Raw genomic sequence first — 27,598 nt, 5'->3', positions numbered from 1 at the left:
AGCAAAGGCATTAATAAAAATATCAGAATGGGGAAAAAATTGTGATTAGACACAAAAGTGATGACACCATAGTGAAAGCAAAGAATTGAGGCTGAAGCCTGAAAATAAGAAAGTAGAGTGTGTGAAGCAGAAATAAGACGGAGCGCTGACCCACCAGGAGGCCGTCTGGTCTCATCCTCTGCCCCAGTGAGAGGCCTCGCTTTGGGGTTATCTACACCGACAGGACCCTTGGTTCCTACTGAGAACCACCATTCATCACCATCTCGCAAACACACACGCACACACACACTGTGCTTCTATAGTACTTATGAGGACTCTTATTGACACAGTGCATATATTACTCTTTGATCTTAATTTGTGTTTTCTTAAACACAAATTAAGATATTTGTTGTCTGCTGTCATTTGTTGTGATTGCATTCACCAAGTTTGCTGCTGAAAACTGGAAATGCAGAAACTTGAAAATGAGGACAAACTAAAGACGTCACAATAAGTGTGCACTGACCATAAACATGATATTTAAAAATGAAAACACAGGTTGCTACAGTGGGCAGCTCGGCACCGGGTGCCCTTCCTGACGCAACCACAAATGGATTGAATCGCAACAATACCACACACAATACATCTTATAATTGAATTTGACTGATGCCATTACTGTTGTTATGATTATTATTGTTAAGTCAAACCATGTAAAAATACTGCTGTTCTGTTGATTCGATCAAAGCTCTTTCACTGATTTCCAATAAAAAGGCTTGTTAGACAGTTCAGGTGTTTCCAACTGTTAACTGTGATAAACTGGCAACAGTTGCAAATCTGTTGCCATCTGTTAACTGCTTATACGCAGAGTCCAGCCAGAATGTCAGAGATTTAAAACAGAAATTCCTCCACAAATAGTGACGAAATTTCTGCAGGATGGCGAATTAACCGGAAAATAATATAGGTGCTCAGCAACCTCGCTTTTACATTTGAATAAAACCAGAACACAAACAGCTGGCAAGCGGCTGAGTCAAGTCATCGTCTGCAAAGAGACGCTTTGCAGATCACTTGCAGTGCAAAAATCTGCATTAATACAGTATTTTGAAGAATTGCAAACAGATTTTTTTTGTAAATTGCTAGGTTTGTAAAATGACCACTAAAGCTCAAAGTTGTCCTCACAACGACAGAAGTACCAAACAGGCTCTTGCATGTTGTTTGCTCTGTGTAACATCTTTTTTTTTTTAGCAGCAGGATGTGTGTCGCTGTCCAAGAAACTAATTCAGGATGACGGGTAGAGAATGTCACAGTCAGTTCACATAGGTGGAGATGCCACCGTGTGAATGTGTGTGTTTGTGTGTAAAAAGATCACATTTTACTGACGGCATACACAAATACACACACACACACACACACACGATACAGTTGATTACACTAGCTGTGTAAATAGCTAATCTGTGTTTAGAAGCTGTGCCTGAGTGTGTTATTATGGTAAACCACAGTGTGAATATTCATCGTGATCAACCGCTGCGGCCCCTGGGGCTTCAGCCTTATCGCTGCACACCCAACACACACACTCAGCCACACCAAACACACAATGTGTTAGCCTCCACTCCCGTAAGTGATACCTGATTTTTCTTTTGATCTCAAGTTTGTTTTCAAGTTATTAATTTCCCTGCCGCTCTCTTTCTTCTTCCCCTTGTTTCTCCTGGCTCTTTAACCTTTTTGCACCCTTCCCACTTCCTCTGTCTTCTTCTCCTTCCTCCTCCTTTCCCAGTTTCTTTGAGAACATGAGCCGCATCATGTCTCCTGAGTACGTGCCCACAGAGACAGACGTCCTTCGAGTACGACTGAGGACGACAGGCGTGATAGAGACCCAGTTCAAAGTCAACCACCTTATTTTCAGGTAGTCACTTTTCTTTTTATTAAGGTGAAGGATGATTCTGCATACAAGCACTGAGTCACTCAGAGCTGCTGTTGTCAGGTCTGCTCTTGACTTCTGCAGGGAGCGCCTGTCGTACCGACTTACTTCACTTCTTTAGCTGCGACTCTCTTATCTCAGTCTACAGCCATATGATAGTCCTGAGATATAAGATGGAGATGGGCGGCTTCATTCAATACGTCAATACGACACCTATCAGTTGGCTTTACACTCATCTACAAACACACACACACATATACAGAAGCATCAGTGGCTCGGTCTTATCAGTGGAGCAGCAGAGGGCAGGTATCTGAGCTCAGGAGACTGCTGTCAGATGACCATATTCATCTCTGATCAATGGGCCGTTGTCACATAATACCACCTTCTTTATCATCTTCCTATGGCTGAACTCATTTCCTGAAGCCACTGACAGTCACGACAGGGCAATAGGTACTAATGAACTTGATTTTCTCTGCAGTGTGACTAATGCAGAATAAATGTCACTAAAGGAAAAAATATAGTCATTTTTATTTCATATCGATGGAGTTTTATTAAATATTGAACGCCTTACTTAAACGGTGCCTCATTTGATTAGTGACACATTTTTTAAATATCTAATATCAGATTTTTTGATAAATACTCTTACATTTGTCGTATGACTGTTACATGCTCTGCAGCCCCAACTGTCCTTGCAGTTGAAATTCAAGATTCTTTAGGGGGGTTAATAAATTGTGTGGCACCAGTTTTTGGTTGCCCTCATCATGCTGTCATGGCTATTTTTATTTTTCTTAGATTATAAGTAGTGCTGTCCACGTTAATCTTGTTAAAATGACGTTAACACCATAACCGCATTAACGCGGCAAATCTCCGATCGCCCCGTGTGTGGGGCTGGACGGTGCTAACGTGTTAACGAGCTAGCCGCGCTAACGCATTGACGCTGTGCAGCTCCACGCATGGGTCGATCCGCATTAACTCGCTAACAGAGATTTGCCGCGTTAATGCGGTTATGGCGTTAACGTCATTTTAACAAGATTAACGCTGACAGCACTAATTATAATTAATTTAAAGTAAAACCAATATTTCCAAAAATTCTGGTGTCCGTCTGTGCTACATAAATGGGGGCTCGTCCGGGATCCTTTGAGCTAGATGGCTGTGCTGTCCTTATCTTGAAGCATATCTTTTTTAGTATTTTTTTCTTTGCTGATTTAGCTCATCGTGCTTGTTGGTTATTCTGGGTGGGAATCCGCCTCATTCCTGGAACAGTACTGCAGATGGGTATGGTTGGTTATGCTAATTTGAAAAGCGTTTGGTTACAGCCTTGTGTGAACATGGCTGTGTTCATCTACATCACTGTTTATGGGTGACTTTTGAATAATGATGCAGTTCTTTTGTAGTGTGACTTTTAGAGTTGCGGCCCACTTTTGTTGAATAACTTGTAAATGTGGTTAACTGAAAAAAGTAACTTTGTGTGTTGCTTTGCCACACTATTTGTGATCCCTGTGTGGGTGTGACTCTTTATTTGCAGATTGACACTTGTGTTTATCTTGCTGAATTTTATGGCTGTGGAAACTTGTAGTCATATCAGACCACTTGTTTTGTGGAGACAACAGATCACTTCTTGTTGGGATTATTTGTTACTGTTTTTGGTTGATGTTTTGTAGTAACTTAAATAAGACTTGTGGTCTGTAGCTGTTCTCCTGGTGGAACCTTTATGAGCAGAGGTGTTACATCTGTCTACAACCCAGACTGTCCTTATACAGGTAGCACAAGAGACTTTGGGAGTTGATTGGGTTTAATTGCTAATTATTTAAAGATGATGAGGTGTGGATAAAGGAATTCCCAAGGTTGGCTTGGGAGTGACGCAATTTTTTTGCTAATCCTTACTCCCTTAGCTGTTGCTTTCAGCTTAGATTTTTGAGTAATTTAAAGAAAAAACAGTAAAACTTTCTTGATCAAATGCACCTGTGTTTGGGTATTTTAAGTTAAGCAGTAAAGTGCTGAAAGTCTCGTACGGATGATCTGATATCGTCGTGTTGGTGTTGTTCCCAGATCATCATGAAAATGTTGTTCCAGGTTCAACATTGCAAGTGACCAATCACATTGTTGTGACGTTATTCTTTTGCGCGCCAAGCCATTCGCGCATTTATGAAATTCAATCAATTCTGCTTAGCATTTATTAAAGGGTTAGGGTTAGGATTAGGGTCAGGGTCCGTTGATCGGTGGACAGAGGCGGTTTCTCGCAGCTTAAGTACAGTTTTTTGTTTTACGGTCACTTGCAATGTTGATCCTGGAACAACATTTAGTATGATGATCTGGGAACAACACCAACACGACGATATCAGATCGTGCGTCTCGTACAGGTGGCAGACAAGACACAAATACTTTAGGAGGAAGTTTAGGTTTCCGTTCAAGTGAAAGCATCAAAGTACTTTATAATTCATCTGAAGTGCTGCCAGGAGTTTAAGATTGAGTAAAAATGTGAGCTGAACTGTATGTGATTGATACGAACCGTCACTTTTAAGTGCTTTTACTGGCAAAACAAGTTGAATTGTTGGCTGAGATCTAAACACCTGAATCAGTAAACTGTTTGAACAGCAGTACGTTTGGGAGTGAGAAGAGTTAGGGCAGATAGAATGAAATGCAGCATAGAAAGCACAGAAAATTATGTGTCAATTAAATCTGCCGGAACATTCGCTGTGAGCCTAACAGTTGCATTGGTTGTCTTTGACAGTTTTCATTTCCTGCTGTTAAAATGAAATGTTCAGCTGTAATGGAGATCAGGGGTTCCATTACCTCCTTTGTATTTTTATTAATTCATTGACTGATTGGGAATTAAAAACAACATAATAAAGAAAACACACATTAGTTCTTATGAATTCTTTATTAAGTTTATTTGATGTAGGTAGGATTAAATTGACAGCTTGTAAAGGTGAAGAGACAAGGGGACTGGCCATCCTACCTGTGTCAGAAAAGAGCCAAAGTTAGAGCTGTTTACATTTAATAATTTGCCAGTAACCTAAACATATGTGCACAAAGAGAATCTGTAACAGTACTCACCTGTCCTGGTTGCTTCTTGCAGGATGTGGAGCAAAAGAGTAAAAGCAGCTCAATCACCTGCTTAAGAGCTCCTGGAGCAGACCAGTGTGCCAGGTTAGGGGAGTGTGGTTAGGAAGGGTTTTAATTTAGATAGTAATGGTTGAAGCTTATGTTATTGATTTATTTATAGTACGTGTTGGAAATATGTATATGTTTGTTATGGGTTCTAATGTTTGTTTGTGTGGAGGGTTATGTTTTCATTTTGATTAGTTAACCCCCATACATATTTTACTCTAGTCTCGCGTCATATTATTGGAAGGGACCTATGACCACCGGCCAAAACTGACATCAGCTTTTTATCTTTTATTTTTACGGAGAGATAAAAATATAAAATGTTTATATGTAAAACACACACACACTTTATAACTCTGTGTTTGGGTGCGTTAATCTGCGTTAATCTGTTAGAGATCAGATGTTATTCTGTGATGGATGATAATGTAAGACGTGACATTTGAAGGATTTTTAGGTTGAAGTTAAAGTACTGTCTAAAGCTACAGGTACATAAACTGACTGACCTGCCTATAAGGTGTAATTATATTCACTGCAACTAAAAGATGGATGTAGTCACCTTGATTGTCATTCATTGGTTTGCAGACACTGTTTTTGAAGCGATTTCAGCCTTTTAGCCATCAACATTTATTGGGATTTTTTGTTTTTTAAATAACATTTTTAATCAGAGAGGTGGAATGCAGGCCTGGAGAAAGCTCACCTGGTGGTCCCATGTCATGTAAATTTTGTCATCTGACTGGAGACACAACAATCCAATGCACCAATGTGTGCTGCCTTTTGGCTGACTTTGAACAGAAGTCAAAGAATGTGATATGTGATCTCCGCAATCCCAACTTTAGTCTAACATTTGTCCCTAAAGTGGCCCCGCCCTTAATCTTGCATACCTTAAAATCTTAATATTACCGAAAGCCAGTCTGTTACATAAGAATGGATCCTCTGCATAAATGTAATTGAAAGAGAAAATTATTTACAAAGACCAAAAAAGATATTTTTGTGTCAGGCTGTAAACAAGTTTACTTCTGTGTTTACTTCTGAATTAAACAGCCTCTAGTGGTTGCTCCAGGAACTGCAGTTTTTTTTTTTTTAATATCTATAGTGACTTTATTTTTCAGTCTACTGGAGATTTCAAGTTGGGTGACATAGGTCAGCGGTCCCCAGCCCCCGGGCCACATGAGTCGTTTGGTACCGGGCCACGAGAGTTGAGGCTCGGGCGTGAAATGTATGGTTTTCAGGGTTTTTATCGTTAACTCGGTTGCCTCTGGGTCTTTTTCCGTGTTGTATTTGTGTGTCTTATTTTGAAAGAAATGCTTACGTGTTACCATGTCGACCAGAGAGCATTAAGGGGCAGAGAGGAGGATGTTACTCTCAATGTTGTTGGCGCATTTCAGGAGGACGCTGCTAATAAAGTTACACAATTACACAGTTAATTTGCGTTTATTATTATATTTACAAAATACCCCAGTTCTTGTCTTGGTCGTGTCATTTTATTTTATTGTATTTATCCGCGACACTTTAAAGGCCGGTGCATGAAAATATTGTCTGACATTAAACCGGTCCGTAGCGGAAAAAAGGTTGGGGACCGCTATAGGTGTTTTTTCTGAAAATGAATTTGACTTAAATAATATCCATAATAGCTGCTAATCTAACTTTACTGTGTCGAACATGCTTACTATGCTCAGCTTGGTTTAGACCTGAACTGATCGAGGCAAATATTATAGCTGAATATGTGAGAATGTGTTGGAGCCAGAGGCAAAGTCACTGCACCACAAAAATATAAAGTCCTTGAAAATAAGTGTTAATTTACACGGCAATTCACTGCAGAGAGGTAATATCTGTGTGATTCTGGTCTGTATATTAAATCCTGCTGTTTGTGTAGGTGAAAATCATGTAAATCTTAATTGAATGTTAAATTTATGTTGTGTCTGTTGTTATGTCCAGGCTGTTATGGAGATACCAAAGCTAACACAGTTGTTTCTTATGTAAAATTTACCGTCAAAGTCATTTTCTTGTAGAAATGAATGAAACATAATCCTGACTTGATAGGGAAAAAAATGTCAGAGTTGGGATGAAATGATTTACTCCAGAGCAGTAAGTTCTTATTGAACTTTAGCGACTGACCTCTATGGACCATAAAATTTAATAGTTGGTTTTGCGGTTCCATTTACCGGTGTGATTTTTATGGCATGGGCAACACAGTTTGCATTCTTTCTTACTGTGTGTGTGGGTTTGTGTCTGGAGAGGATGTATCTGTCATCATATTCCAGAAAATCAGATTATTTTGCACCTCTTTGTCAGTAATATCCACCAAAGGAGCGCTCCATCCCCCTTTTCCCTCCACAATATCAACCTGTCCCTCATCCCAGCTTGACGTTACATCTCATATGGAATTATAATAATAAAACACATTACCTCAGCGCTTCATATGATCTCTGTTTAGCATATAAACATTGTAGAGAGTCAGTTTGTCAGCACACAGCTGCCATCTGGGATATTGGCGTGACATTTAAATGCTTCTACTGTGTCTCTGGATGCCCCAGACGTGACATGTTTGACTTGATTTGACAAAAGTAAGTTGGATTTTTTTTTTTTAACTTCAGGAAACATTTCACCGCATTGAGATCCTTTGATCGTGACTGAATCTTTTGTCCTGTGCTGATAAATGCTGCTTTTTCCTCATGGTCTTATTAATTGCGTCATCAGTTTCTGCTTTTTTTAAAAAATATGTCTGGGCCTTTTTTTTCCGTTTTTCTGTGAAACACTAAGAAGCTGACGTCACCACCAAGTGACGGTGTCAGATCAGAGCTGGGGGAGCGGAGTCCCAGGTGGTGCTGCAGGAAGGAGCCCAGCATCTCACGCAGCCTCTTTCTAATCTGAATTCTTGAGAAGATAAATAATTGGCTTTAGTTAATTGACACTCTGCACCATCAGTGTGTGTGTGTGTGTGTGTGTGTGTGTGTGTGTGTGTGTGTGGATTTCCTTCTGTGACTTGAAAAGATTAAACCCAGAGGGTTGATGAAGAGCTTAGCATAAGTTAATGTAATTATTTCATACTTGGCCATAAAATGGGTATTACAGGGATTTGGAGAAGTAGATGGTTTGTCTTTGTCAGAAGGGGAGAGAGGGTGAGTTTTTCCTTTCAGACATAGGAAGTGTGCAGTTTTTTAACCTACTGTTAAACAAAGACTTTTGATTTCACATTTAAAATATTACTTTCCAGCATTTGTGTTAGTAACCTGCTGAGATTTCAGAAAGTGGAAGAGACAGCAGCGTTATTACAGAGGCGAGTTTTGCACTCTGGCTTGGTGTCATTTTGTCACCGTTCAGGCCGCACTCGGCGATAACACAATGTGAAACCGTCTCCCTCTCTTCAGTGATTGTCTCGCTTGTTCGTTCATACGGTTTCTCATCAGTGGCCACACCTGCGCCCTGCACTCCTTCCCTCTATTATTTAAGAACCGCTTTAGGTCTCACTGTAAGTGCTATTAGGCCTGTGTCTGTTTTCATTCTGACTCATTTAGTGTGATTGCACGATGCGTTTTATAAGGTGCTAAATCATCAGATTTTAAGTCACAAATCAAAGTTTAAAAATGAAGCTTCTATGAGTTTACAAAAACTGTTTAAAGTATATGAGTAATATGAGCTAAAGCACAGACATTTGGCTTTATTTGAGTGCTATTTCCATCCAGATTGGAGGAAAGATTTAGGAATTACAGGTTTTTTGGGCAATTTCTTTTAAATTATTTATTCATCTGTTAGGTAGGAAAAAGATTCCAAGTATAAACATTTTCTGTGTGAACACAACATATAGTTGAATGACCTCTCAAAGCAAGTGAAAAAGAACAACATGCACCTGCCTTAAAAATAGAAAGACTAGACCAGTACAGGGGACCTCTCTTCAGAGCCACATGTGCTTCTTGTGTTCATCTTCACTGGCTATAAAAGTTATCCTGTTACTTTTGCAGAACCTCACATGGATGTAGAAGTACAAATGGCTCATCTTTATCGTTCACATGGATTGGAATTTAGAAAAACAAGGAATTTAAGTGTTCATGGAAATATTTAATGTGATTTCATTACCAACACTGCTGGCTTGCAGGTATACTTGATCCACTGGTGGAATTTTTTTTTTTTCTTTAACAGGATGATTTATACATTAAATAGCTTGTATCGGGATAAGACATTTATTATCCTAAAGTTTAGACATTGTTTTATAGCAGCAGATATTAAAAAAAATTAAGTTGCACACCACAAACATGTAATAAATACCATTTAAAAAAAAACCCACTTTAGACTCATATGCTTTGGAGCTCCAGGTAGTATTTTCTTTCAAGAATTACTTAAAAATAGCTTTTGGTTGCTTTGTTTTTTGACCCCTGGAATGGCAGACGAGAAGGGATGGATGGACAGATGGACCTCTGAACTATAACAATAACAGCTTTCCCTAAACGGACTTCTTTGGACAGGAATCTAAGACCGGATATGCCAGAATGACTGCTCACGATCCGGAGCACCTGTAAAACATTTTAGATGCTCTCATTGGCACTGGATTACTGGTTTATTGATTATGTGACAGAAGACAGAAGCAGCTAGATAAATTCTGGAGTTTATAAAGCACGAAGGTGAAAATGTGGAATTGGGGTTATTGTACTTAACTAAACTAAATGGAAAACTAAAAATATACATGAAAAAACAAAACTAACGAACTGACCTTTGTGAAAAGGAGCTACAGTACAATAAAAAATATGGAGGAAATATCTTTAGTTTTAGTATCTGTTTGGTTTGATGAGGCATTAATGGTGCTCTGGACGTCTACGAGACTGCGAGTGCTTTAAAAGTTCTCCGTTTTTATGGTAATGCCTATCATGCCTCTGACATATAGCTTCCAAACAAAGACTGACACTAATTAAGACTAAACTAAAACAATTTCAAACAATAAAAAGTAAAGTGAAATAAGAAAACTCACCCTGGAAACTAAACTGAATTAAAAGCAAAAAGTCAGAATGAAAGAAAATTAAAATTAATTAGAAAATACAACGCTATAATAACATTTGCATGGAATGGTGTGCAATGAGCCAGTCAAATGTCCGCCCGATGAAGCTGCACTTTACCTATTCAACAAGTAATCTTTTAACTGCATTTAGGTTAACATTTGCATCTATGGTGGTGGGACACAAATGCAACATTTTTAAAAACTGTATAAAGTATATTCAACCAATTTAACTGTGAAAAATCTAATCAACCATAAAGTATTGTCAAATAAAAATACCGCAATTTCGTACAGGTTTAACTAGCTTCAGTTTTTGGGACATACCAAAGAATTTAGTATTTTAAATGAAACAGCAGGCGAGCTGAACATGGAGAAATCTGAAATCAATCTACAGGTAGACCCCCAATCCAACGTGCATAGAGTATAAACTTTTCAAAAGAAAAAAAATTAAATATATTGATGTTTGCAAATTTGTTCTCCAAACAAAATCACTTTTTCTGAGAAACTTAAATGCATTTTATGAGAATTTTATGAAACAACTGATAGCAGTGTTTCAAAAATTAATAGACCAATAAGAGCTTATTTCTGGTTTAGTACATATTCTGTGTGTCTGCTGGTAAATAAAAACAGAGTGTCTTTTAACCTAGTTTTATAATCGAGGACGAACCCTTTCAGGAGTTTTATTCTCGTCTTATGTTCTCGTTAAAAAATTCTTCAGGCAGTAAATCAGAAGTATAAAATTCTCCAAACCTGTCATTAGTTATGATTGTACAGCTGCGTTCAATTTCTGCTTCACATTATCTTTGTTACAGGAGATTTACTGAAAACCGAAAACATTGTGGGGACTCGTCCATGTAGAAGTAAACATGTAGTAAAATATAAATACATTAACCAGTGTGTAACATATAACTTTGTTTTCTTTATTATAGAGGCTCTGAATAATGAACATGACCAAATGTTCATTTTTTAAGTAATTCAATACCTTTTACTGATCTCACACTACAATGGTGTGCTGGAAGTCTGTACAAAAATAAGTCTGCCTGCCTTCCTCCACCCACACTTCCCACAGCTGTAGTAGACCTTATCGACCCACTTTTGTTTAGTTATCTCAAATCACATTTGACTCTCTTGATTTCTGAAAAAGCCGCAGAGCGCTAGATGAGTTTCTTTAATTAGTTAAAATATGTAACAGGAGACACCTGAGGCGCACAGGATTACACTTTATTAAGTTGAAAATGTTGCAAGTGTGAGCTTTTGGTGTTCTTGGATTCAAAACAAATAATTCAAAAGAACAGTTTACCATTTTATGAAATTTGCAAGTTAACATTGCTAAGACTGAGAGGATTGAGACCGTGTGTGGGGGGGGCAAACGGCAACTAGTTTTTGTTAGTATAAAGACAGAATAGTTAATTTACTATATAGAACTACTTTTAAAACTATATATTGCTTTTACATTTTTCTTAGTGTACAGATTTGATAAATAACAGTCACACCCCTTTTATTACACCTGCTTTAATTTCCATTAATACAAATATTTGCTCAGCTTATTTAGGCATGTAGACGCGGTTGAGATGCTCAAAGTTCAAACTGAGCATCAGAATCTGGGAGAAAGGTGATTTAAGTGACACAGACTGGTGGGGTATTTCAGAAGCTGCTGATCTGCTGGGATTTTCCGAAACAATCATCTCTATGGTTTACAGAGACCGTGGGAAAAAATATCCACTGATTTTCTCTTAGAGAAAATCCCTTGTTGATGTCAAAGGTGAATGGGTAAACTGCTACAACCTGAAAGGACAGTAACAGTAGCCACTTGTTAAAACCAAGCAATGCAGAAAAGCAAAAGTTCAAACAGTATGTCACAGTTTGAAGCAGGTGGGCTACAGCAGTGGCAGACCACACATGGGTGCCTCTCCTGTCAGCTTGGAGCAGGAAACTGAAGCTACAGTTCATATGGGCTCACTGAAAAAATGGACAGGAAAAGCATTGCCTGATCTGATGACTGTTGATTTCTGCTGAAACATTCAGATGGTGGAGTCAGAATTTGGATTAAATAACATGATAACACTTGTGAACAGATCAGGCTAGTGGTGATGGTGTAATGGTGTCTGGTACAATTCCTTGGCACATTTTGGGTCCTTTAGTACCAACTGAGCATCATTTTAATACTACTGCCTACCTGAGTATTTTTTCTTATGTTTATAACCACGGTGCACCCGGATGCCAGTCTAATAGAGCATGTTTGGGTAGAAGAAGAGATTCAGATCATGGATATGAAACAAATGCCATGAAGCACTGAGGCAGTTCGGAAGGAAAAGCCATCGTTTACATGTGTCATGGCTTACATGTAAAACATTAAGTGTAACTTGTATTATATACCTCAAAAATATATAATAAACTAACAGCACTGCACTTATCTTGAATCCTTATTCAGACACTTTTGATGAAGTAAGTGTGTGTGTGTGTGTGTGTGTGTGTGTGTGTGTACACAGTCTCGCAATTTTACGCCCAGACACAGCCTAGTTAGCATACAGAGGTCCTGTTTGAACTTTGACCTCTCTGTGTAATAAGGTTCTGAGTCTTTTCCTGGATCATTAACATCAACTGCTCTGGTAATTACAATTACAACACTGCAGATGAGGGTGAACATCAAGGGGCAGAAGCAGCGGGAGGGGTGAGAGGAGGGAAGGATGACGTAAACCGAGATGTCTTATAGAAAGAAATGTTTCTTTATGCAGGCGAGGTCGGCGTTTGGATTTCACCATGCTGGGAGTTTCATCACTTTTCATTTTGAGAATATTACAAACGCAATAGAGCCGCACGAGGAGCTTTCCGTCAAACTAAATGCTACAGCATACACCGATGAGCCACGGCATTAAAAGATAATGGCAGGTGTCCTGATATTCACGTGGATGTACTACACACCTGAACACTGTTGCCACCATTGCAACAGCCAAACAATGTACCTCATGGTACCCAAAGGTTTCGCTGCCAGTGTACTGGTTTTTATCAGCACAGGTGTCTGTGTCCTGATGGGTCAGAGCTGTTTTTACTGGCACAAGGAGGACACACACAGTATTAAGCAGATGGTTTTAATGCTGTGGCTGATAGATGAATATTTCCCTGGTCCATTTAACTCAAATTGCACCCTCCAGCTTTTTATTGAGCACTGGTGCTGAAGGTGGTAGGTCAAGTAAAATTGATAAGTTATGCCAGGGGGACGTGATAAACGCTAAATAAAACTTACTGAGAAACACTGATCTACTGAGAGGATCTAATAGGCACATTTCAATGTACAAACTTTTAGGCTACGTTCACACTGCAGGCGAAAGCGCATGAAATCCGATTTTTTTGACCCTATGTGACCCATATCCGATCATGGTATGACAGTGTGAACGGCACAAATCCGATATTTTCAAATCCGATCTGGGTCACTTTCGTATGTGGTACTGAATCCGATACATATCCGATGTTTTAGAAAGCGACTGCTGTTTGAACGGTCATGTCGCATTAAATCCGTCTTTTACGTCACTGACACAAGACAGACGCCAATTATCAGCGCCGGAGAAGCGCCCGAGAAGACATCGCGAACGCTTCCTGGCCATCCAGTGTAGATGTTAGTGAAACTGTTGGGAAGACAACGTTGGAGAAACGTGAACATTTTATTTGTACTGTATAATCTGCAGATTCTGACAGAAATCTGCAACTATCCTTTGAAGCACCGCTCCTCTAAAACAGCAATAAGGATAATTATTAGGTTATTTACATTATTATGTAAATAACAAAATAACTTAAAGCAAAAATTGGGAAACGTAAAGTCCGAAGTCTTTATATTAAGGGCCATCAGTCAAACAATATTGTTTGCTCTGGGTCTAAACAGAGCGCGTTGTGTGTGACGTCTTCTTTTGCGCATGCGGGCCGCTTTGAGCGTTCACACTAGAGAGCGTTTGATGTCGCATTTTATTTGTAGTGTGAACAAGCAGACAAAAAAATCGGATTTGATCAAAAAATCGGAATTGAGCATTAAGACCTGCAGTGTGAACGTAACCTTAGAGACCACCTGCCATAAAAAAACACAAGAAAACAAACATACAGAAATAGAAATACTTTTTTCTCCTAAACATGTTTTTGATGTATTTAGTAAGTGTTTAGTTAGCAAATAAATAACTAAATGACACTCTTAATATAAGATGAATTATGTGCTTTATTATTTTATCATTTTTTTTAATAAACAGTAAGTTCATGGATGACAACTATAATTATATTTTAGCATTGTAAATATCATTTTAAGTAAAGAGCTTACAGATCTCGGTGGAGTAACTGTTACAGCAACATAATAAACGATAGAGGCTCTCAGTGACATCATCCAGAGCCCAGATTAGAAAAAAAATGATCATTTTGAGCAGTTTGAAGCCTGAGCGTTTTACTCAGAATATGTCAGCGATGTTGTTTTGGTTAAGCTGGACTTTTATGTATCTTGACAGATTTATTAGCCTACAGAAATTCAATTTTATTTTCCAGACAGATAAAGGGATTTTTAACCTCCTTTCCAAACATCTTAGTTTTATTTTGGATGCTTGCATTATTTTAGTTTGCAAATGGAAATAAAAGGATTTTCCAAAAACTACCAGGGAAAAGTTATTAGCCCTGTTGAGGCGATAGTGTATGCTTTTTCCTGGATAACAGCCGACAGTCATTTGTTTTTGGTCTCACAAACGTCTCCTGTGCAATCTCAGCCCATTCTTCTTTGTCAGATCCCTCAAGCTCCTCTACATTTTATGGTCTTCTGGCATGGACCTTGGTCCTCAGTTCAGCCCAGAGATTTTAAATGGGATTCCATTGCACAGTCCATTCCTGTCCAGGGCAGGGATAGCTCAGTAGGTAGAGTGTCTGCCCCATGATCGGAAGGTCGGGGGTTCGACCCCACTGAACGGCTACCCTGAGGTACCCCTGAGCAAGGTACCGTCCCTACACACTGCTCCCCGGGCGCTGCACTGGTGGCTGCCCACTGCTTCACTGGGTGAATGGGTTAAATGCAGAGGAGTAATTTCCCTTCGGGGACTAACACAACACACTTTACACTTTACTTTACACTTTAGGGTTCTAGAGATTGTTTTCTTTGAGACTACAATTCCTGACTTGGTTAAATTATTTACTAGTGTCTCAGCAGTTGTTGTGCGGTCTAGGCACACATCTCACCTACCTCTGCCAGGCTTGTTCTATACTGTGTGGCTCTCTTGAAGTACTTGATGTGATACCTCTCGCTCTGGTTATTGACCCTTGGAAACGCTGTGATAACTTTTTCCAAAATCTAAACTTTGGAAAAAAGTGAAAGTTCAATCCTTGGTAAAGTTTTTGTGCTGTGTGTAAATTGGAAGATTACGCTCAGTTTTACCTTGATTTCACAAGCTTTAAGCACTAAAAGTGAAACACATCATCACACAGCAGTGGTTTGTGCTAGGGCTAATTAACAAATAAAATACTAACAAATGTCAGCATTTTAGGGGGTTAAAAATCTGTTAAGTGCAAATAGAAGATAGTTTTGCTTCCTGAAGAAAACTAGCATGTTTAGAAATGCTCTGCTGAAAATCCTTTGCTCTCTTTTTAGGGGCGCTAGCAATTTTGTCCTCATCCCTAATTTGGTTTATACTTCTGTTCAAGAACACGTACCTGCCAAATTATGACTACCATAAACCTCTGCTATTTTAATTTTAGCGCTAATGAGCAAATATTACCGTGGTTACACATTTAACTGGCAAACCATCAACATGCTAGCAGTAGTAATTAGCTAAAAACATCACTCTGCTGGAAGGCAATCCACTGGATGCTAACTACATTAAATATAATACGGAAATTAACAGTTAAACTCAGTATGTGTGCACATCAGAAATCACAGCTATTACATTTATTTGTAATACAGGTGGCATTATGCACATGGCTTATTAGTAGGTTTGTATAATGAACTTTAGCTTCAATGACAGCTCCTGTGTCTGGAAACAATTCCACTGAATATTTCCAGCATAAATCTCATCTTTATGTTGCAGTCTTTCCTGTTTGTTTCCCCTGTGTGTCTGTGTCTCCACGTGTTCATTTCCCCTCTTAATAAAGAGCTGCACTAACTCAACAGATGCTCAAAGGAAGGTGGCACATCTGGCTTTGAAAAATGGGTGAAGTGGCAGAAACTGATCTGTGGTGCTCTCTGTGTTCCTCGGCTCTTATTCCTGTTGTGTTTGTCTTTCTATCATCTTTCTGGAGAACATTGACCTTTACGCGTTTTGTGCGCCACGGTGTGATTATCTCTGGAAAAACTGAAAAAGTAAGGGGGGGGTCTGCAGAAATGTACGGCACGAGGCTCCTTGTTTGTGTGTGTGTAAGTGTAAATAGCATTTTTCAAAAATATGACCTTATCCAAAACCAATACAATCTGTCATTGATGAGAGGCATCCTGAGGCACTTCGGCAGGCTTCACCATCCATATGGGAGGTCATGAACACGCTGACGGCACAATCTCAGATCATACACTTAACTGCAAACACAGACATGTCATCTATAAACACTTGAATGAAAATGAGCAGGCTTTCTATCATTTTGCTAAAATAATAGACAAGAGATTATGTGTTTTGGGTCTGGATTATACGTTTTATGCTAACTGTAATAATAATATGTTGCTTACAGTAAAGATAATACAATGTTTGGGTGAATGATCACTGTTTGTAATGTGTGTTTAGCTCCTGTTTAAGTGTGTTGATCTGCCGAATCAGAAGCGCAGATCTATAGTTTGTCATTTGCTTCTATTTCATGATAGATTTTGTGAAAAATGTGTTCTACCGAAACAAAGACTTTCAGTGCAGATATTATGGCATATTGTGAGGCTTCACGGGGTTAATGTAAGAATATTCTAAATTCCTAAATTCCTTTTATTTTTCTCAAAAAGAGTGAGGTGAAGGTGGCTCCTCATTACTGATAATGACTTTCTGGGATCTCACAGAATGACATGTGTTTATTGTGTTCATCAGCAAGTTACTACCAACCAGGATTTTTAGTGTTTTTGAGGTTTTCTAAACTACTCTTACGGTTTTAACAGCCATGCAACGGTAAAAACAGTAACACTTTTGGAAACGTTTGTTTTATCTCTTTAGATGTTTTCTGTCTAAACGGTCTCGTTCTCTCCTTTCGTCTGTGTGTAGGATGTACGATGTTGGAGGTCAGAGAACGGAGCGGAGGAAGTGGATTGGCTGTTTCGAGGACGTCAGGGCGGTGCTATTCGTGGTATCGCTCAGCGGATACGACATGACCCTGGTGGAAGACCCTTCTGTGGTACAGCATGCACAGAATCACTCATTCAGAAATGTTTGTTTTGTTAAGTGAACGAAAGTAGAAGTCTTTTTTTAATTTATTCATTTATTGATTTATTTTTTAGGTCAGACTACTATTAAAGAGAGCGTTTAAAGTGACAGTGTGTCTGCTGTTCTCTCTGCAGCTGTTTGATGGTTGTAATATTTTCTCTCTGCAGAATCGTCTTCAAGAGAGCATGAAGCTCTTCTCCTCCATCTGCAATAATATCTACTTCCGCAGCACATCCATGGTGAGAAACTCATCCCTCTCTCACATCTATCCTCCTGAGGTCAAAGATATAGGAAAGTCCACAGAGCACCATCATAGGAAGGAGACGTCTTTTATTCAAAGACTAACTTTTTGTTGCCTTTTTTAATCAGAAATATGTTGTGAAACTGCATAAGTGATGTTTCTGTGCTTATGTGGGCTGGTTTTATTCATTATCATCTTATCAGACTGGTAATTTATACAAAACAAATTCAGTTCGAGGTACTCGGCCGTAGTGGTTCTCTTAATGAGGACTGACAGTAGTTCCCAACAGTTTTTGGCTTAAGGGGAAAAGTTTAAGGGATCGCAAAAAATGATCGTATCCATCAGGAAAACTTAATAGCAATAACTGCTGAGATATTTCAGTCTGACCGCTATTGGTGTTACATTTCAGTCTCATTTTATCAGGCAGCTGTGGCTCAGGTGCTAAAGAGGGTAAGCTACTATCCACATAAAGTAAGATGAGATACTTTATTTAGCCCAGAAGCTGGAAAATTACATGGAAAACAACTTTCCTCAATGAAACTGATATATTAACACAAGATCAAATGGATCGAAGAGGGAAAGAAATACACAAAAGAAGGGGCTCAGAGGATTTTTTTTTTTTTTTTTTTTTAAGTGAAGTGCTCAATAGATCAAAATTTAATTGTAATATGATAAAGAGTTTAATAAGTAAAATCTGATGAATGAATGCGGATGTAGTGATACTGTGATTCCCGTGGGAATGGGAGCAGTGCTGAGCAAGTGGCTAGGAAGCAGTCTCATGTTACAGAAAAGGTTTCAGCTGAGTTGAATCTTCAGCTGAATATTGATGAAGTTGATAACAACGCACTTTATAACAAAATACCAGCAGAAACCATTTCCAAACTTTTTTTTTCATCATCATAAAATAAACAATGTTGAAAAAGTCAAATATTTATTTTAATTCCTTCACTTGGCTTTTAAAAACACAAAAGAAGACGTGCAAGGTATGAAAATATAGCAAAGCTACTTTTCTGCAAATTTGAAGGAAACTACTGCAGCTGCTCGTGTTGCAACATTATAACCAATCCCTTAAAAATCAAGTCCTACATAGCAAAGTGTTACAGTTTCATCTTTATAACACTCGTAGAGAATATAACATTTCAAGTTCTGCCTATTTACCTCTATATTCAGGTATGCATCTCATTTTAAAAACTGTTGTTTGTCCTAAAACATTTAAGGACAGAGCTCAGAGCAGCTTGAGGGGACTCTAAAGCCCCTACGAGAAGCTGTGCTTTCTCTCAATGCGCCACAAAAGAAAGGAATAAACTTCCTGTGAACATGAATCCCTTAATAGCTGTAGTGTTTAAGTTCCTTTTAAGGATTAATGCTATATAAGTTTGATGGTTGTGATTTTTATCAGACTTGGGTTTGTTTTGTGATTCTGTATCAGCTGGCGTGTTTCAGTTTGTTAGGCTGGGAATCTCAGTTACATTTTAATAAGTCTTGTTTGTTTTTTGTGTATTTTATTCCTGTTTGACTTGCTCGGGAACTGCAGATGGAAATTAGCTAGTAGCTAAATCCGGTACAATGCATCTCTTCTCTTGGGAGAGTGATGTTCTTGTACAAAGTCCCTGACAAATAAATACAAACAGAAAAAGATGTCCTTGAGTGTCTAATGTAATATACTCCTTCCTATCTTGTTAACCCTCCTGTAACACCATGTTGCTCCGAGCCTTATGTTGGAAACCACTTTATTATATTTTTACAAGGTTAAAGCGTAAAGCGATGGAAAGGAAAATGTTAAACGTGTCTTTCTCTGAGACGGGAGAGAGACTTTGCCTTTGTTTTCAAGTCAAAAGACAAAAAGGGCCCGTCCAGAAAAGGTGGGAACCTCGGTTCAGTTTGACACCTCAGCTCAGGTGGGCGGAGCTCGCCGATGAATCGAGGAGAAATTAGTTAAATCTTTGTCGCTCTCCAATTGTTCCCTATGACACCACGAGACGAGCATAAAGCTAATGTGTCTGGTAAATGTTGTTTCCGCACACGGATCGCTGTCTCTGCCTTTTGTCTCTGAGCGCACTGTCACTTGCAATTAAACAGCGAGTTGTAATTAGGATGATCTTTGGCTCTCTGTTTTTCCATTCCCATTTCTGGTGGACGATCACAGTAAAACAACCATGTAATGAACTTGTTTAGTTTATTCCACCTAACTTAAAATACAAGTTGTTGCACACAGTGATGCAAAGGCTGCGACCTCTTTTGAACACTTTTGATTAACCTTTGGAGAAAGGAAACTCCAATCTCTCAGAAAACAAAGGCCTTTGTTTGCTTTAACTTAAAGTTTTAAGTTGTGTGTGCATTATAGAGAATCTCTTCATGTGATTGTTTCTGTAACGCACCAAATCCTCTTTTCTAGTAGGTTATTCATTTTTACACTATAAAAAAACGTATTTAAGGCTTCATTAGAACCAAATAGGCAATTAAGTATCTTTGTGTGACGTGTTTATGTGCAGGGTTGTGTGTGGACCTGCATGGCCAACAGGCTCATTAAACAAAAGTGTTTAATGATACCTTTTTTTTTTTATGTGGGAGGGAAATTTGTGACCTCCACCTCAATTAACTTTTCACTGTGGCTGGTCAGTAATAATTGCACACCTAGGTGTCGCTCCGTTTCTTGTTCATTGAAAATGTGCACAACCTTTCCCCTCTGTTGTTATTATCAGGGGGGGGGTTTGCAAGTGTTTGTGTGTGTGTCCGTCTTTTTTGTGATCAGACAGGCCAGAAAGAGAGAACCTGGTCTGTTTTAATTGGTACACTACAAAGCCAAAAGTAGTGGTGCAGTTTAGTTGCAGTCAGGCTGAGGAAGTAAACAAAGAGACAGATTTACGAAAGGAGTCGCTGAGGTTGTTGAACTCGTCCGCAGGAAAGTGCGCGACAGATTATTGAACACTGATGTGTGGAGCGAAGCCATTGATCCACCATCAACAAACCATGTTTGTGTCAACACAGCTATTGATTTTTGCATTTCATGTGAATATTTGTGATTTATTCCAGTGGACTTAATGTTTTTTCACAGTTACTGCAGAGTTTTAGTTGCAAACGTAATCTTTCTCAGGTGTTCCTTCACACTGATTTTCCTCTTGTTATGAACTCCTCTCAGCTCATTGTTTCTCTCTCTTTGCAGATTTTATTCATGAACAAGATAGACCTTTTTCAAGACAAGATCTTGCACTTTGGGCGACATCTGCGGTTGTATTTACCGCAATTTAAAGGTAGGATTGATATTCATTAGGCATGTTATTACCACGGTCAGCATAATAGCATGCAAAAGCCAATGGCTGTGTCCAGAATCACTCAGTAGACAGTAAGTTCACCATCTTGCAGTGCTGTCTGAATACACAGTGCATTTAGAGCCGCATAGAAAGTACTGCACAATTTACGGTAACTACCCAAGCATTGAATACCATCATCAAAAACAGCAGACAGATGCATCACGTCCTGAATTTGTCTTTAGATGCTCGGTATCATTTGTGTTTATAATAAAAATTCATGTTGGTATTTTTCTGTTTGGCCAACACTGAGCTGCCAGGTTTTAGTGTTAAAAAAATCATCAATACTATGTCAAAACTTTTTAAACTATCAAGAGTTAAATGAAGCTCACACGTTTTACAAATATAAATATTTGCCGTCATAAAAGCCTAAATTTAGTCCATAATGCACAGCTTCACCTAGGGGATTTAAACACGTACACTGAATGATGAGCTCTTAGCCTCCTGCAAACTGTGATATTTTTGGGGGATTTCTGCATCTGCTCAGCATTTCACTTCTCGTGTCTCAGTGGGCTCAACAGGGGCCGTGTCCCCTCTGCTCGCATGCAAATGTCAATAAAAATGCTAAAACACTTGGGATTGGGGTCAGCCTGCAGAGCAAGAGTCTATTTCACACTGACCTCAGATGTGATGATGAGTAATACAGCGGCTCCCGGCGTTTTTATATGTGTAGGCTGTGTTTTTGTTTGCTTGGAGCTGACAGAAGTTGGATGGCTGGACTGTTGATTCATTATTCTCTAGTTTAGCTTCTCTGCTTGGTTAGTATCAGTCGTGGAAATGGACTGAGTGCATTTATTCAAGTGTTGTTATTAAGTCCAATTTTGAAGCAAGCTGCAGTGCACAGACACACAAATTTGCTGATTACTGCTAAGTAACAGACTAATGAAACACTAGAATTTCACTTATTAAAACTGAAGCACAAACTTCAAGCTGTTATTTGTCAGTTAATGCTTCAAAAAGTACCAACAGCACAAACACAGATGAGAGGTCCAGTTAGGTAAGTCGGCTCGGTGGACAGCTGTCTGCTCCAGCTGCCCTGTGTGGGTACACCTGTCAATCAAAGTGGCCACACCTTTAATTTAAAGCCTGTGACCTCATAGTTTTCTCTTGGATCAATAAAGTATTCTGATTCTGACTCAAAATATCCAAACAGTAGTTATTTCAAAAAAAGGTCATTCTACTTCATCCCAGTATTTATTCTTATCTAGTATAAAATGTTACTAAAACTTGCTTTTTATTCCTTTCCTCTCTCATAAGTCATCTCACGACTTCTTAAATGGGACCAACTCCATATTTTTATTTTTAGACTACTACAGAAGATTCACAGTTCAAAATAATCATTATTTATTGTAAACTGCACCTTGGTTTGACCTCTGAATTCGTCCTCTGGCTGAAATAAGCTGTTTAACTCCTCTCCCTTTAAACCACTTTTCCTCAGAATGGTTGCGCCTCGCAAACAAAAGGTTTGAACATCAAGCCGGTGGAGCTGCTCGGATATCTGCTCCTTGACATCACAGAGAACAAAAAACTGAAAAGCAAATCGTTTAAAACTGAGTGTTGAAAGCAGTCTGAACTTCTGCCTCACAGGGATTACTCATGTATGCCTAAATTTAATGATTCAAAAATGCTGGTCGTGATTAAAATTAGATTAAAATAAACAGTCACCATTTCAAATCATGACCACTGGCATTACAGTGGAACAGTAATGACAGAAAATAAGGAAAAGTATAATATAACATCTTGGGCAAATTTATAATTTGGCTAAAAAATAGAGATGGAGATAAACCTAAAAAAAACTTTAGGATTCACCAAATCTACAACCTGATAATTTTTAATAGGAATGAATGCACTGGGCAGCTCAGCAAAACCAAAAACATCTGAAAGATAGTAAAGTGCACGATGACAGGATTATTTCCATGGTTAAGAAAATTAACTTTCACACATCTGACCAAGTCATTTACTAATCAGAAGGTTGGTGGTTTGATCCACTTAACCTTCAGTCACTCGCTGCTCCGACCTGGATGCCAAGATAAGTTCACTGGAGTGTAAATGTTAGATAGAAAACACTTAGAAAAAAGTACTGACATGAACGGCTGAATAACACATTTTATAAAGCTCAAGTAGAGTAAAAAAAGTGCTATATAAGAACCTGTCCATCTATTTAAGAAAGCCTCACAAAAGAAACTGAAGGTGGCTGCATCAAAAGCCTAACGGAGCAAAATCTCAAGGTAGGAAATGCAGCATGTGGTGATGTCCATGGGTCGTGACTTGGTTCAGATATTTATTTTTTGGCTTAAAATTGAAAAACGAATTCTTATATTTCAAATCATGTTAGTTTGTCCAATTAATTATGATCCTCTGAATGTGGCGGACTGAGTATAAACATGGCTGCAACAAAACTAAAGCTGAAAGTTTGCACTTTATTGCTTGATTTAAAATTACTGTGGTGGTGGAGGTGCAAAGCTACTTTGTCCAACAAATTTATGGACCAAACTGTAAATCACCCACAAGCAGCTAAAGCAGTAAAATGCTGCTTACACACACCGCATCAGTTTTAAATCAAATCAAGTGGCAGAAAATGTGCTTAAATATCTGCACCTCGAACTCTTTTGCCTTTATTAGATAATTTGCAATTGTTTTGTCTTATCTCCACTTTCTTATTGTCAGTGAAAACTTGAATAGTAAAGCTGTTTTTGTAATATAATATAAAAGTAGAAGCTTTCACTGCCTCAGTGGGCCGGTTGCCACTGGTGTCACATCTCCTCCTAAATGCAAATACATAATTCAGAATTTCATTTTTTTCAACATTAACTAAGCAACTCTGGGAGTTTTTGCAAACACATCTGATCTCTCCTCCATCATCTTCGGCAGGTGCAGACTGTGACGTGGATTCGGCCGCCCGCTTTATCGCCACCACCTTCATCTCACTAAACAAAACGCCCAGCAAACTCATCTATCACCACTTCACTACGGCCACCGACACCTCCAACATCCAGATAGTCTTCCAGGTGGTTATGGAGACAATAATCAAAGAGAACCTGGAGGCTGTGTCGCTCCTGTGACTGGCAGCGTCACATTTTAAATACTGAAATATGGAGATCATGTCACGCAAACATGATGCCTGCTCTCCCTAATGTGAGGAGAACCCTGTGAGCTCTGCTGCTCTTCTTCGGTTTCACATGTAGCTTCTGAAAAACTGTTTCAAAGCAGAATGAAGTGGAGGACCACTTGGTTCATACTTTGCTTTGTGTTGGTCCCTGAAATGTTGACTTTTGAAACCTTTAATTGAAAGTAAAGGGCATTAATGTTTTATACTGTAGTTTTATACTGAAGTCAAACTATGAAAAGTGACGCTGATTTTATTTTGAAGACTGGATATAGATACATGTGGCATTTATTTGTGTCCTCCTCTGTGAACGTGGGGCCAGCATGGAGCGTGGGTGAGGGTTTACTGTTTGTTCAGTAACTTCGGTGGAGCAGCATTCACTCACGCATACCATCATGTGTTCCCCGCTCATCCATTACTTTGTCTCTGCTGTGCGTCATGCTTGTGTTTTTTTTAATGAGGCGGTAATCACTTTAAAAACACACCAGAGTGTGTTGACTTGACATCCTGAGCTAAAAACACCCACATTTTAATCCGTGCACAACCCCTCTGTCTTCTGATTCCTACCAGTCACACTGATATGGGGAAACTTATTAGAATTTAAAAAGTGAAAAGTCTGACTTCCCATCACCAATGAGAATTATCGTTCCAGTATTACACACGAACCCAGTTTTGTTGTGTTTTTCAGCCAGGATGAAGCCTCCTATATGTGATTTGTTTGCAATTAGCTGAGCTGGAGTTTGTTTCCAGGGCTCCCCTGTGCTACTGACTCCAGTAATAAACAAGATATGGTAATGACTGATGCAGTTTGATATGGATACTAAAAAAGAAAAACGGTGAGAAAAAACACCCCCAAGTGCCTGATGAAGTTGTTTTGCTGTGCTGTAATATAAATGCTTCATACGCATGTATGAGATGTGTTTTTCATTCTTTGTTTCTTTTTCTGAATTATTTTTTATGTTTTCAGTTCATTAAGTGTTACGTCCTGAGACTTACTTTATGGTTTGTACTGAATCTGGAGTATAAAATAAATGTTACGCTGCCAACTCAAAGGAAATCATGCAAATGGATAAGATTCAAATAATCCCGTGCTGGATCACTTATGTGTCCCCTGTGCAGTTGAAGATTTAATGACACAGTTAGACCACACAGCAGGTTACCAGTGTTTGTTCATTTTAATAGATAAAATAAATAAAAGTACTTTACAGTAAATCTGCTCTGCAGTCGACTTCTCGTATATTTAATACAGTTTGGCAACATAGGTAAATGTCAGGGTTCAAACACTTAAGATGAGAAATCATTTGGGAAGAAAATGTCTTCAGCCAACATCTCCCACACAGATTTATTTCTTGTTTTTTCTTTTACACTCATGTCTACGCAACCAAAGCAAAATTGAACAATGTTGGGGGGTTTTAAATAAGAGAACATTCAGAGTCTGCAGCGGTCCGTCATTGACAATTTGTGGGTCTTTCCCGGGAGTCGCCACCAAACCCTCACACTCATGCATCCTCGTTACTTTCCTTTTTTTCGGTTTCCACAGCAGTGCTCCCGGGATTCTGCCGAGGACGAGTCCGATCGAGACTCACGCGGACAGGCAGTCCAGGGAGTCCAGGGTGAGGAAGACGTCCGCCTTGCACTGGAAGGTGCCCGTCCCGTCCCGCATCAGCTCGCAGCTCTTCAGGTTTGGAGAGATGTCCTTCACGCAGATGGCCTGCATGAGGCGAAAATCACAGATGAGGGAATTTAAAGGGGAAAGACGAGTCCTGTTTAACCAGCCTGAAAACCTACATTTCATTGATTTACACCGATTTCATAAAATCATGCCGACTAAAATAATTAGTCCTGGAGTTAGGGATGTAATCAGTTTACATTTAGTTAAATATGTTTTATTAAATCTGATCTTCAGCGCCCAATCCTTTGATTTTTCTGTTTTCTTTGTTTTTTTGTCTTTATGATAAAAAAACCCCAAATCAGGAGTATTAATTCAATCTCATCCTGATTTTTTTTGTTTTTTGTTTTTTGTTTTTTTTGTTTAGAGATGTCAAACTTTCAGCACTAATTAATCGCCAGTGTGGGTCTTAGAGCTGAATGGAAAGCAAACTTTACGCGCACACCTTCTTCATTTTACTCTGAATGGTCACGTTTTAAAGCGCTTCCTAACAAGAATAACGTTTGTAGTATGTTCTTTTTTTGGCACTCACCATGCTTTTGAGGATGGAGATCTGCCTGGAACTATCCGGGATTACGTTGTTGCCGACTGTCTCTCCGCTCTCCATCAGCGTCTCCTCGGAGTCGGATCTCCGGACGTACGGTGACCTCCTGATACCGGACAGCAAACCCGAGGCGCGACCAACCGAGTAGTAACTGGGACCGGTGGTCTGCTTGTACCAGGCTTCGACTGAATGGCAGGAGATGAGCAGAGACACTCCAACGCACACCACAGCGAACCTGACTGATTTCTCCATGTCTGGAACCGTCTTGGCACGTTTTACGCAGGACTTTTCTCGTCAGCGGTGCGTTTGTTTTGCTTGGTGTTCAGGAAACTTTCTGCTGCTTATATAGGCTGACTGGGCGACGTTATCGTGACCCAGGTCGTTCGTCAAATCAGAGTTATGAGGTGGGCGGATGATGATCCATCTTCAAAAGGAAAAAAAAAACATCCGAATTGATCCGTTCTTGATGGTTTGATGGCGCCACTGGAATGTGTTTGTGTGTGTATGTGGTAAGTGATAGTTGGAGGGTCATAGGACGTCAGCAAATCTCTGACCCTTGAAGAGGTCAGAGCGAAATTGATTAACATCAGTCGACCGTGACAGACACGGACACTGTAGTCAAAACACAATAGACACCGGATATCGACAAATTGAAGGAAGACACCTTGTCTTTCACTGATTCATTCCTAAAAGAACTCTAAATGAGCGACAGGTGACTTTCTTTTTTCCTCTTTCCAAAAGATATTCCCTGATTTGTCGTTTTGTCGATGGTTGTAGAGATGCTGCTTAAGAAGTTCAAATGTTCAGTTAGAATCAAAATTGGTAAGTGTGAAGGTCTCAGCATATGATTCACATCATTCTCATTCTCGTGAAACTGTTAAGTGAGTCAGTGCCCCCTTTGGATGAGGAGCTTTGTCATCTTGGAAGAAGCAGTCATCTAAGGGAATAAGTGGAGTGAAACCATGCCAGCAAAATGCCGCCCACAGCATAACAGAATTACTGAATAACCTCACTTGAGGGGTAAAGGGTTCCAATTTTTCCTTTAATAAATCACCCAGTAATAGCTTATGAGACTGCGTGTGTGTCCTAACTGCACGTATTTATTAAATCTCAATGTAAAATAATCAGACTGGTCAATTTTCAGAATTTCTTGGTTGAGTTTTCACATCAGTGAAAAGTTACGATTCATTACTTCATTCATAGAAATCCACTCGATCAAGCAAAATCAGAGCAAAGGGCTTCAAAATCTTGAATTGAAGTCAGATAGATCAGGAATGAAAAGATGAGCCGATCGATGAGTGAACGAGTTTTAACAGCTTCCTACGAGGATTTAACGAACCACTCTGACTTCAAAGTGGAGCTCAGAGGAAAAACGGTCCTATTTCAACAGAACCCATTTCGAGA

At 39.1% G+C, this 27,598-nt stretch overlaps 2 protein-coding genes across 3 annotated transcripts in view; one reads left to right on the top strand and one right to left on the bottom strand.

Annotated features, from left to right (window-relative positions):
* gnav1 (guanine nucleotide binding protein (G protein) alpha v1) overlaps nucleotides 1-24,595 on the top strand; it is a 37,550-nt gene extending 12,955 nt beyond the window's left edge. For both annotated transcript variants that reach the window (XM_003455763.4, XM_025907980.1), the window contains 5 exons: nucleotides 1,748-1,876; nucleotides 17,168-17,297; nucleotides 17,494-17,565; nucleotides 20,731-20,818; nucleotides 23,747-24,595. In XM_003455763.4, coding sequence (XP_003455811.1) covers nucleotides 1,748-1,876; nucleotides 17,168-17,297; nucleotides 17,494-17,565; nucleotides 20,731-20,818; nucleotides 23,747-23,937 — 610 coding nt within the window. In that variant the 3' untranslated portion in view covers nucleotides 23,938-24,595. The remainder of the gene's footprint in view (nucleotides 1-1,747; nucleotides 1,877-17,167; nucleotides 17,298-17,493; nucleotides 17,566-20,730; nucleotides 20,819-23,746) is intronic.
* Nucleotides 24,156-26,546, bottom strand: npb (neuropeptide B). Its single transcript, XM_003455762.5, has 2 exons — nucleotides 26,183-26,546; nucleotides 24,156-25,692 (listed from the first exon to the last, which is right to left on the bottom strand). The coding sequence occupies exons 1-2, from the start codon at nucleotides 26,444-26,446 to the stop codon at nucleotides 25,564-25,566; spliced, it is 393 nt and encodes a 130-aa protein (XP_003455810.1). The 5' UTR covers nucleotides 26,447-26,546; the 3' UTR covers nucleotides 24,156-25,563.
* Nucleotides 26,547-27,598: the final 1,052 nt, after the last annotated feature.

The sequence above is a fragment of the Oreochromis niloticus genome, linkage group LG6 (assembly GCF_001858045.2).
Source record: "Oreochromis niloticus isolate F11D_XX linkage group LG6, O_niloticus_UMD_NMBU, whole genome shotgun sequence".
NCBI lineage: Eukaryota > Metazoa > Chordata > Actinopteri > Cichliformes > Cichlidae > Oreochromis > Oreochromis niloticus.
This window is presented reverse-complemented; position numbering and strand designations above follow the sequence as displayed.

Excerpts from the sequence above, each read along its gene's own strand:
- npb (XM_003455762.5), bottom strand. The coding sequence starts at position 26,446 with ATGGAGAAATCAGTCAGGTTCGCTGTGGTGTGCGTTGGAGTGTCTCTG. Across the intron at positions 25,693-26,182 it reads TCTCCATCCTCAAAAGCATG|GCCATCTGCGTGAAGGACAT; the intron begins GTGAGTGCCAAA and ends CGCCTCATGCAG.